Source organism: Atta colombica, unplaced genomic scaffold (genome assembly GCF_001594045.1).
Source record: "Atta colombica isolate Treedump-2 unplaced genomic scaffold, Acol1.0 scaffold39, whole genome shotgun sequence".
Taxonomy (NCBI): Eukaryota; Metazoa; Arthropoda; class Insecta; order Hymenoptera; family Formicidae; genus Atta; species Atta colombica.
This window is the reverse complement of record NW_017259498.1, coordinates 98,817-110,993: the sequence shown is the minus strand read 5'-3', so window position 1 is coordinate 110,993 and position 12,177 is coordinate 98,817. Positions and strand designations below refer to the sequence as shown.

At 27.2% G+C, this 12,177-nt stretch overlaps 1 protein-coding gene across 1 annotated transcript in view; it reads left to right on the top strand.

Annotated features, from left to right (window-relative positions):
• Window positions 1-12,177, top strand: part of LOC108691105 (zinc transporter ZIP13 homolog) — a 22,065-nt gene that overhangs the window by 7,032 nt on the left and 2,856 nt on the right. The window contains exons 2-3 of the mRNA XM_018198744.1: window positions 7,844-7,954; window positions 8,971-9,218. Of these exons, the coding sequence (XP_018054233.1) occupies window positions 7,844-7,954; window positions 8,971-9,218 (359 nt within the window). The remainder of the gene's footprint in view (window positions 1-7,843; window positions 7,955-8,970; window positions 9,219-12,177) is intronic.

Genomic DNA, 12,177 nt, shown 5'->3' with positions numbered 1-12,177 from the left:
AAATTAAATTCGTGGAAAAGTTCGTATCACGTTAAGAAGTTAAGGCGTGTTTTTTTTTTTTAAGTCAGTTTCAATTAAAAATAATACTTTAATTTATATATTTTACACTTGAATATTTTTTACTTTTTATCTAATTGATCTTCCGAGCGATATCAATCCAATGAAAAAAAAAAAGACAAGAAGACTTATATTTATTAAGATTCATCTCTCGATATCGTGAGTTATCTTTTGTATCGATATTATAAAGATAAAGTTTAGCATTCCGATTATATTGATATTCTGAAAAAGGGATAGTAATTTCAAAGAGAAAATTAATTAAATTTTTAAATAATTTTTATTTTACATTTCTCTATAATTACTTTAAATAAATATACAATGCGGATTGCAGAATGAATTTTGTCTTTTATACAAATTTATTCAAACACGCCAACTTGCACATTAATAGATTTTATCGTGAACTTTGCTCATCAAGTTATCGTCAATACTGTACATTAAACTACTTTTGGTACTTTGATCGATAAATATTTCGTCACATTTGCGCTAGTCTAATAGTTTTATTGCCATCGCGGAGGGGAAGGGGGGGGGGATCATACATTACGTATTTCTGCAACATGCTAAAATAATTGATTTCAACTTTCTTGATATAGACCGCTAAAACTTAAGACCGCAGCAGACTTCTGCATAATACATAAGACATAAGAGAATCAATCAATCAGAATATGAAATGAAGGATTTTGATTGATTCATTTTCTTATGTGTTATGCGTACGAAGTCTGTACTACGACTTTATCCTTTTAAGGATCCTGATTAAGCATTGGAATCGTGACGTCATAAGCAAAAAAATAACATGTTGAATTTTTTTGCGTGCTATTTGTATAAAAAGAATTTCGTTAAACTAAAATAATGAGAGCGCATTAAAACACATGTACAAATGAGTAAAAGTTAATCTTATTCTTTCTTCTGACAGTAAGTAGCCGTAAAAAACATGTAATAGATTTTAACCTACATTTTTACGTGTTTTTAAGGAATATTTACTCAATAGGGGTAAGAAAAGCATCTACCCATTTTTGCAAGTGTTTTAAAATGAGATCTCATTATTTTGTTTTCTCTTTTTTACAAATGGCATGCAAGCCTTTTCAACGTGTCATTTTTTGTTTATTACGTCACGATTTCAATTTGAAATCGCGGCGACTACTAGTCAGAAACCTTAACTTTATCATATATTAAATTCTTTTCGGAAATTTTAATCAATTGATATCTCAACTAATTTTTTAATCCCACAATTCTTACAATTTACAATCAAATATGATTTATTATCAGTATTTGATAATCAATTTATGACATATAATATATCTATATAAAGATAACGAAGTTATTTTATTCTAGTTATATAGCTAGTTATATACTTATACCTAATTATCATAATTCTTTAAGTACGCATCACAAACGTTTTTAATTACTTATTTTCTTATTGTTTCTTAATTTTAATTATAATTGATTTATCTTAATACAAAAATATAATAAAAGTATTTTTTTATAAACTACAATGCATGTATTTTACAATGCAAATTAAGGGAATACAATAAGTAGTATAGTATTAATTTGCATATTGTTCAGTACAGGTGTCAATATTATTACAGGATGTTATTCTTTTAGAAGAAAAATATAGCAACTTATTTACGTATATATGGTAATCAGTTATCATATCTGTATTCTCAAGATGCGCCAAGATACTACAATACTTTGGAATTTTTATCAACTATACGCACTATGAAACCGTCATCAAAAAAAGGATAAAGTAATCGATATATAATCAATGACAGAATAATATTCTTGAAGACATCCGATTTTCTTTATATAATAAATATTTAATTTTGTATATCTTCGTGTAAAATTTTTTTTTTCGTTAAAGCTTTAATAAATTTTCTACAATAAGCTATTAACTAAGCTTTAAATTTTAAGCGATAAGAAATTAACCAATCATTGATTATTTTTCTCATATTTTCAGCTATGATTAGTTGACTTCTTATGGCATATAATTTCAAACTAGTTTGTTTATTAATGGTTTATTGTAGAAAGCCTCTTAGCAATAGTTATTTCGCTAGAAATTTCCAATAGAATTTTCTGATAGTTTTAATTTAAATTTGTTTTACATTATGAATCTTACTTGACAAACATTAAAAATCTCAAGTTGCGTTTTTATATAATTAATTTTTAATCTGTCAATTAAGTGAGATAATAATGTGTAGAATTATATACTCATATATAATAAAAAAGAAATTGTCATACATTGAGGATATAATTCAACATTATTACTCAATTAATTGAAAAGAGACATCATACACTTGTTGTTTGTTTTGAAACATCTGATAAAAACGTAAAGATTTTTGCCGTCGCAGCCGTTCTATGCCTTCTCTTAAGTCCCAAGAATTTTATTGTTATGATTCTGCTACGATCTTTCGTGTTATCATCTTTTCGAGAATATTGGAATCTCTGCACATGTCTATTCCACAGTTCCATGATGATCATTTATTTATCAGTCATGTCACGAAGTCTCATCCGCGAAAAACTTGCATACAAAAACATCGAGTATGTAGATAAAAAATAAAACATAATTTAAAATATAAAAACATAATTTATTTATTAATATCAAAAATAGATTTGCGTAATTAGTAACTGCATAAGATGTGAATTTTTATATGAATCTTGTGAAGAGAGCAATAGTTCAATTACCGATGTATTGAATTTACAAGACAATATGAGAATACGTTTCTAACATTTAAGACAATTTTCCAAAATTAAAAAATTATATTTTTTACGTTTTTGCTTTGCTTTTCTAAAGGTTACGAAAATTAAAATTTTGTCATGTAGAAATAGATATGGAAAAGTCTATGATTTATTGTCAGCGAATTTAATATTTAAAATAACATATGTATACAATAAAAAAGCGCATGATTTTGCTCCGGAATTAAATTTTAAGATCCGGAATTAGATTTTAATATTCATATAGTGTAAATTTTTCTATTATATTTACAAAATAATTCTGATAATTATATTATTGATTTTATTACGCGCATTTTAATATTTGAAAAATTCAATTACAGCGATTCTGTATATTCTTTGCAATTCCTAGACTAATTTGCATTGTGCAATAATTATTTTGATAGCATTTCTGACATTTGTTATGAATTTGTAAAATGTATTGTCATTATATTCTTTGATTCAAATATCCATCCATTATTTTTCTTTGTTGCATTTTTTACGCATTTTAACAGAATTTCTAATTTTATCTTTTACGTTTGTTTTCTGTGCAATTGCTTAAGACTTACAGATAAGCAGCACGTTTCTATGTTAAAACGTCATCATAACTAGACTAAAAAAAAGGATGCGTAATACTCTATTGTACAATACATGGTTTTGGATAATATTATGGGGAATTTTCTGGAATGCGGTATCATATAAAAATATCTTCATAAAAATCAGCATGACTCGCTTTTTCTTTCATTTTTATTATATAAATATGCAATCCCAAAATTAAACCATTTTATATTTATATAAATTTGAATTATTTAATATTAACTTTTGATAAATAGAAAAAGAATAAATTTGGCATATTGTCGAGAGCTCGATATACTAAAAGAAATAAATTAATTACATGCACGCTTTTAGAAGACTTTTTGTGACGGTAATAAGTCCAACTCTCGCAACGTACGATTGTTGCAATATGTAAAATGTCCTTTACGATTTTCAAGTGCGCATCGCGATGTGCACTTGATTATGCAATGACCAGAACAGAAGTAAACAAAAACAACTTACAACTTTCTTTGGAGACAACAATTGTGAATGAAACGTAAATTCTGTTAAAAATTATTGATCTCTCTGAAAATTTTATGATTTTTATTTAAATCTAAGTAATACTCTATTAATTATTATTTATACGTTAAATATATCTATATTTCTCTTGCATAGTAAAAAAATCTAAGTCTCGCTTTGCAGATTATGACTCATGCTGATTTTTATGAAGATATTTTTATATGATACTGTGCACGTATTCCAAAAAAATTCCTCGTAATATTGTGCAAATTTACCGTAAGTCGCGCAGTAATAGGGTGCAGTTACGCATCCTTTTTTTAGTTTTATACGATGACATTTTAACACAGAAACGTGCTGCTTATCCGTAAATCGTAAGCAATTGCTCACAAAAAACAAATGCAAAAGATAAAACCTTCACCATTGTTATGTTGTCAGTTACATGCACGATATTTGCAAGTAGAATTTCAAATGAAATACATATGCCTCGCGTTGCACGTTGCAAGCCATGTTTCTCTTGAGAGAAGAAAATCAACTTTCAAAGCTCATTCCGTAAATCAGCTTTTGATTCTACATGAAACTCGAGCTTTCTGCTTCAAGGCTCTTGCACCAAAAATGCACCGTTTTTAGAATAATACAGATTGTATAAAATTTCCTAATAAAAAATTGTTATCTATTGCATATTTTTTGTCAATCTAAAAAAAATATCATTTAACCAAAAAGACAAAACCTATAAAAATACTTAATATTTAAAAACCTCTCGAATTTTGTTTATCAAATATACGTATATTTATCATATTTTTAAAAAAGTAAATTTCAAAAAAATTGTTTAACGAAATAAATATATTATACAGAATATTTCGAAATTGGCGAATCAAAATACCACAGCAAGAAAGTTTAAAAATAAAAGTTATGAAAGTGCCATTTTTTAATCATTTAATTATAATCTTTTAAACGAGAACTTTCTTGTTATAATACTTTAATTTGTGAATTTTAGGGCATTCTGCATACAATATAATAACAGAATAATAATAAAATTATATTATAAAAGTGGAATTAAAATATTCTTATTATCCAATCTTATCTGCATGTTGCATTCACTTTTTACATCTTGTCTCTTATGCTAATTAAACTAACTAGATCAATTGAATTTATTTTTTTTATATTAAAACTGAATGCAATTTAATCAATATAATAGTGTAATAGTAATATGTCTCTGTCAGAAGTAGGTCATGATATCGGGTAAGTAATCGATCTGTCGACAACACGAATTTACAACTGGCTGACTGCTGAGAAACTGCTTATATTTCTTTTTCTTTATCTGATTTTGCACGATCAAATTGATGCTGACGTATCACAAGTACCATTTTCTAAGATTGAGTTATAATCTTATGAAGAATAACAAATAACAATGTACATATGTGCATCGCGCGCGACTCATGAAACTGACTCATGATATGCGATGCTTTTACAAAATAATATTGATAAAACATTATGAAATATTTATTTTAGATATAAATAAACCTATAACTACAAATCTACTAAAAATCTTTGAGACGTCACATTGATATATGTCTCGTTGCAAGTTATAATGACTCAAAATTCATTTTCAAGCAACCAAATCGCGATATTCATTCAATGTTTGACAAATAAATAACGTTTGATAAATACATAGCATAACAACTAATGTTTTATGTTCGAGAAAGATAGTTCCTGATCGCATAAGTATTAAAGTTTTCACAAGAGAAAAAAAATGTAAGACATTATTTTTAATGTCTTTTTTTTCGCAACAAGCTTTACAGAGAGCCGTAGTCGATGAGTTCGCCAAAAGATGAGCACTGATATAATCATAATCGTATCAAAATGAGATCAAGGCTCACTCAAACATTATTTATATTCCTTTTTCTCTCTTTTCTCTATGAATCACGCGTTGATATCACAGTGGTTATCATCGAATGGTCTCTTCATATAGTTGCTATAGCAGAGTAGATATAACGGTATTACTGATTATGAATTGTGTTGAATATCATATTATACTTATATACCCGATATAAATTTTCCATCAGAGTTAGTCACGAACGTTTAATATGATGTGCATCATGCCACATACATAATTATATTTCAATTCACTATATTTTCCGCTAAACTACAGACATTAACTTTTTTTTCATGCTATTTACTATTATAATTATATATTCTATATTTATAATTTATAGAAATAATATTTATAATTCCATACTATATACTAAATTGTAGATATTGACTGTTTTTTACACTATTTAATTTTTACCCTTTACTAAAAGTAATTAATTAATTTTTGATTTTTAATTAACATCACGATATTTACGATCATTTGTTTCTTTTTCTGAATTATATAATTATAATTTAAATAAATTATTTGCAGCGTATATAACGAGTAATGTAACAAAAAGTCTTTATTTAATTATTGAAAGAATTTTGTTACATATGTCGAAATATGAAATATATACTTTATAATTTCTTAAAATTACCATTAAAAATTTTTTGGTTTATCTTATATTATTGAAAATCTTATTGATCTTGATATTTGACTCTTTACTACTCAACTGATCCGACTCATACTTTATCTCGGTAAAGCTAAGATGTTTATTGCCGAAAACATAATTTGAAAAAGTTAAATCGTTTTTGAGAAATCTTGCAGACCGATAATTGGACGGTCGAAATACTGAAATTGTAAAGAAATTTTTTAAACTTTACGTCGATTCATGCTCACGATGGCGATGATAAAAATTAATTTATCTTTCTAACTTCGCAATATTTATTAAATAATACAGCGTAATAATAATAAATATTTTTTCGAAGTTAGAAAGATGAATTAAATTTTTACCGATTTCTACGTAGACAATTTTTAAGAAAAAAAATTCTTGGCATTGCAAATTTTCCGTATGACCTAAATAATATGCGATATAGATAATATCAAAGCGAGTCAATTGCATCGAAAACACAAGTTCTGATGTACACGCAATGAAACAACATTTATACTTCATTTTGTCGCATAAACTCGCTTCAGACTTATCTTCGTCTACCATACATATTTGCAACGATACGTCACAAGATTTATGATTTCCCTCGTCGATGCATCTTCACATATCGCACATATTTTATTCCTTTTGCCATAATATTTTTTTCTCTTTAATATATTTCTAATAGATTCCAAAAAAATTTTCTTTAATCTAATTCCAAAGCCGAATTAAGAATCTTTATTTACTACAAAATGTACTGAAAAATATTAGAAGTATGATTTAGTTTTGAGGATTTTTTTCTCAAAATCTAATATAAACAATCACGTAAACATTTAATAACTGTTGTACGATCAACATTTAATTCTCTGGCAAGTTCTGAAATGGATTGTAGTGGATTTTCATCCAATAATGCTTGTAAATCTGCATCCAACTTTTGTCATTAACTTGAGGTCTTCGACAGAATCAATATTTACATGTTTAATTGATGGAGCAACATTACCATAACTTCTATCAGAATTTTATGACCTTCAGTTACCGTTTTCTTCTGATTAAAAAACAAAGGCAACGCATATCGAAAATGCTCTTTAGGAAGCTCCATTTTTTAAATGGTATAAACACGAAGTTTACTGCGCCTATTATTAGTAAACGACTAAATATCACGGAGTAATATTAAAGCATTAAGAAATAATAGCTGTGATTGGAAATGTTTTCGACAACACTGATATTAGTGCCATCTGTTGCAAAACTCTCAAAACTAAATCACACTCCTAATATATGAGGCTCATAATTGAACTTATAATTATCTTAGATACTTAATTAATGAGACTGTCGTATTTATTTGAACACTTTTATTTTTCTACATTTTTTAAACATACTTTTTACCACACCAAGAACAAAAAGAATGTTAATTAACATTTGTTCTGATCACTCGAGATTGATAAAATTCTTTTTAATATTCTATTTGTCTAATCTATGTATAAAATAAATCCATTGTGAACTATTAATTTTACTCTTATTACTTTTTATTACAGAAAACGGTGGTACTTTGAAGATTCTTTTGAGTTTTGCTGTGGGTGCATTGTTGGGCGATGTTTTCCTACATCTTCTACCGGAAGCATACGAAAGTGAATTTCAAACGAGAGGTAATTTAATTTATATTTTGTATCCTTTCGTGTGCGCAACAATATAATTGAATGTATCTATCTTATCTATAAGGAAATCTATCTTATCTATATAAGGAAATTTTAACGTAAAAGATATTATAATACAGCATATCACTTATTGATAAGATTGATCTTATCGTAAAAAAATACAAAAAAAAACGATTACAACGCGCGAATGAATAGAATTGTTTATGGAGAATAATAAGTAGAAGTAAAAAAAAAACAAATCTATTACGTATAAAATTTACATTCATACACAATAAACGAATAAATAAAACGAGATGTATATGTCGTGCAAAAACTAACTAGCAAAAATACGTTACCGAAAATAGCGAATAGCCTAGATTGTTTACATTAATGAACCTTTATCCTGATATTTTTGTCATCGCGAAATCTGCTCAGCGCGAATGGAACGTGAATATCTGGTATTTCTGGATTGTTCTATGTAATATCGCACGCGTATTACATATGTGCTCTGAATGCGTTTTGCAATATTCTGCACGTTAGCAGAATACAGCTGCGGTCTCGAAGGGCATCACCGTGAGCTTTATGAACGATTTAAGCGGCGGCTTCGAACTCTATTGTGCGTCAGTTGCAGATCTGAATTGCCAGCTGCGTCCACGTAAATTAAATGTCCTTCCGACCAAACCGCGGTAGGAATTCGAGGTGATCGACGGACTGGTAATATCCGTGTAAATTGCTCAATTTGAATTGCAAATTTCCTAACTTTCATTTTATATTTCTAACGCCTTTATTACTAGTAGAAAAGAATACCGTGATAAGTTCCATAATTTAAATGAATAAAAATTCATTAAGAAAACAATATAATTATATAGCTATATGGATAAAGCTTATTTATTAATATTACGAATGCAATGAAAATTAAATAAATAGTGCATTTTCATATGAACTGATTATAAATCGTAACATTTGACTTATTCTTGAATTCTTTTTATTTATATTCAACTTATTAATTTTACGTATTTTATTTGCAGCTAAAAATAATCACGCATCTACACCTGCAGGCTTATGGGTGTTGTCCGCCTTTCTGTTCTTCGTAATCGTTGAAAAACTCATCGCTACTGTAAACGAAGAAGCTCCGATCATTGTAGAACAGCAGACTGATGAAACTCTGATCAAGGATATGAATAAAGAAAAAGAAATGGATAATAATAATTGTATCACGATGACGAGCACTAAGAAAAATAATTTATTAAAAAAATGCTTGAAAAGTACAACCGAGGTAAATAATGAGAAAAAGGCTCTATTGTAATTATAATATTAAAAATTAGTATATGTAAGAAGTAGACTTTCAAAATGCGTTTTGTACAAAATTTATAATTTTCAGAAAACTAGGAAGAAAGCAACAAGAAAACTGCACACCTCATAGAAAATAATAATTTACTAATCAGTAAAATGTGAAATGTTAAAAATTGCTAAACAAAATTGCTAAAAATATTAAATACATTTTGTTTGTCTTTAGTTAAAGAACATAATGCATTTCGAATGTCAAGATTTTTTCAAGATAAATTGTGATGTAGAAATGCTTTCAGAACATTGTAGAGTAACTAACTTAAAGTATGAGTCTCTCAACACTGAACATCATGCCATCTTTCTTCACTCAAAAAATGAAATTTTGGACAAAATGCATTGGAAGTCTACTCTTTATGTGTATATAGGGAAGAATGGCCTAAATCGGACTGTATTCCAAATAGGACTTTTTCAATGTAAATGAATACAGTTAAGCAGATTTGCGAACTATTTATAATGTAAAATCCTTATAAAACACTGAACATGTGACAGTAATTTGACAGTTGTCATAACATTCATAGAATAGAAGCATGTATTTTCAGCAATCGTGATTAAAAAAAAATCTTTGTAATCATTATTTAAAAGGTGTTAAAAATTTGAAAGGTAATTGATTTAAGATAATTAAAGAATACAGAATTCAAAAATATCAAGCGTTTTGTGATCACTTTTATTATAATGATTTATTATAAAATTTGTTCGAAAAGATTTGGTGTTTAAATCGGACCTCTTTTTGGTGTTCAAATCGGACTTATCCTAGTACAAATAACTTATAGACTTGGTTGTAGTATTGATGATCAGCCGACCAGATCTAATTCAAGAAATTAAATCAGTAAAATATCATGAGTCATCAGAATTAAATTAATTTTATTTATGACTTCAATTCTAATAATATAAACTCTCAGTAATTTTTTTTTCTGAATAAAATTTTTATCTTTGACTGTCAAATTGCTTGTTTTTATTCAATACTAACAAAAATGCATTAAAATATTTTAAAATTCTATCTAAAAGTCCATAAAAACAGGAGTCTCCGGTTTGGACTAGGAGAATCAATAATTTCAAATTGGACTGGAAAAAATGTGTTTACATTTTCCATTATAGTTCAACACAGGTGAGAGATGTGTCAAAATTATCTCAAACAAAAATGAAGAGAATTAAATGATCTTTCCAACATTTTCAGTTTTACGATCGGACTTTATTTACGTCTTATAGAGAGCAAAAACTGCAAATAGGTCCGATTTATCTCATTCTTCCCTAGATATATATGTATATACTTTTTTCCTCTACATATGTATATACTTATTTTAATACTTTTATATCTCAAAAAAGTCAGACATCTGAATATCTCGGAAAATATAAATTTAACAGACAAGTGTTTCAGACAAAATTTCTTTTTTTAAACGGTGTGATTTTTTTTATATATATATTGTAATATGATTCAATTATTCTACATATTAAAAAGCCAATAGTTTACGAGATATTTTATGCTTTATTCTGGCACATATTGACATAAAATATTTCATATAATAAATATTTTTCGTATATTAAATATTTCGTAAACTATTATTTTATAATTATATCTTAATTTTATTTCTAGAAGTGAAGAGAATGAAATTTTGAACTAAAAGTTCCTTTCCTAATTTTGGATCAGACCATTATTACTGATTGTAAGTTATTAACGATTGAAGTTAATAAGTCAATCAGATTAGGCGTGCAGCCGGAGCACGCAAAAGCGCAGCATAGAGTTCCTCGCGTTTACTATACAAAATAATAAAATTAATCAATTGGTATATTGAAAAAAAACACATAATTTAAAATATACATTTTGCCTATATATTTTTTCTAAAAAAATTATGTTTTCATCTTTACACCAATTTATTTATTTCATTATGCCATTCATAAAAGAGTAAGGTACAATTATAAAAAAATTAATTTTACGAGACTTTACTTTATATTTAATATCAATATGTATCAGAATAAAGTATAAAATAAATTATTTTTTGATATCTCTCTTTTAATATTTTTATATGCAGAATAATAATTGGGGAAATCATTATTACTTAATTATAAAGGTATCATGTTATGTAATATAAAAAAAAACACAATTCCTTTTTAAAAAGTAGAGATGGACTTTTTTGATGTCTCCACCTAGAAAAAAAATAACGTCTTTGAAATCGTTCTTCTTTCATCTAAAACATTTTTTTGCATTTTATATATTTTTTAAGATATTTGTCTGAGACAATTAAAATGGGATGCTTTGTGTATGAGTATACATATAAATATATAAAATAATTTTTCATATTAAATGACTCTAAATCAATAAATATGTAGATAAATATATAATGAATTTATCCATTTGAATCTACTCATTTATTAATTTATTCATTCATCTATTTATTATTATGAAAAATTTTAATAAAATTTTAATTGGGAAAATATACACAGTAAGCGCGAGAAGCTTTGTGCTGCGCTTCTGCGTACTTCGGTTGGACATAATCTGACTTTAACTTTAATCATTAATAACTCAGTAATAATGATCTGAGCCAAAATTAGAAAAGGAACTTGTTCAAAATTTTATCTCTCTTTAGTCCCAGAAATATTAATTAATAGTTATGGAAGACTCTATGTGTGCGTGCGTGCGTGCGTGCGTGCGTGCGTGCGTGCGTGCGTGTGTGTGTGTGTGTGTGTGTGTGTGTGTGTGTGTGTGTGTGTGTGTGTGTGTACCCAAGATAAAAAAATAAGTGGACTTTTTGAATTACTTGGCAACGGAACGTCCTAGTGATGTGCAGTTTGCATTACAATCGTTATTATAATCTTTCGAGTAACTGGGTTTTTTAAAATTGTTTACATCTCGTTTAGTTTGAGTTATTGCTATTTGAGTGTAACATGTTTTA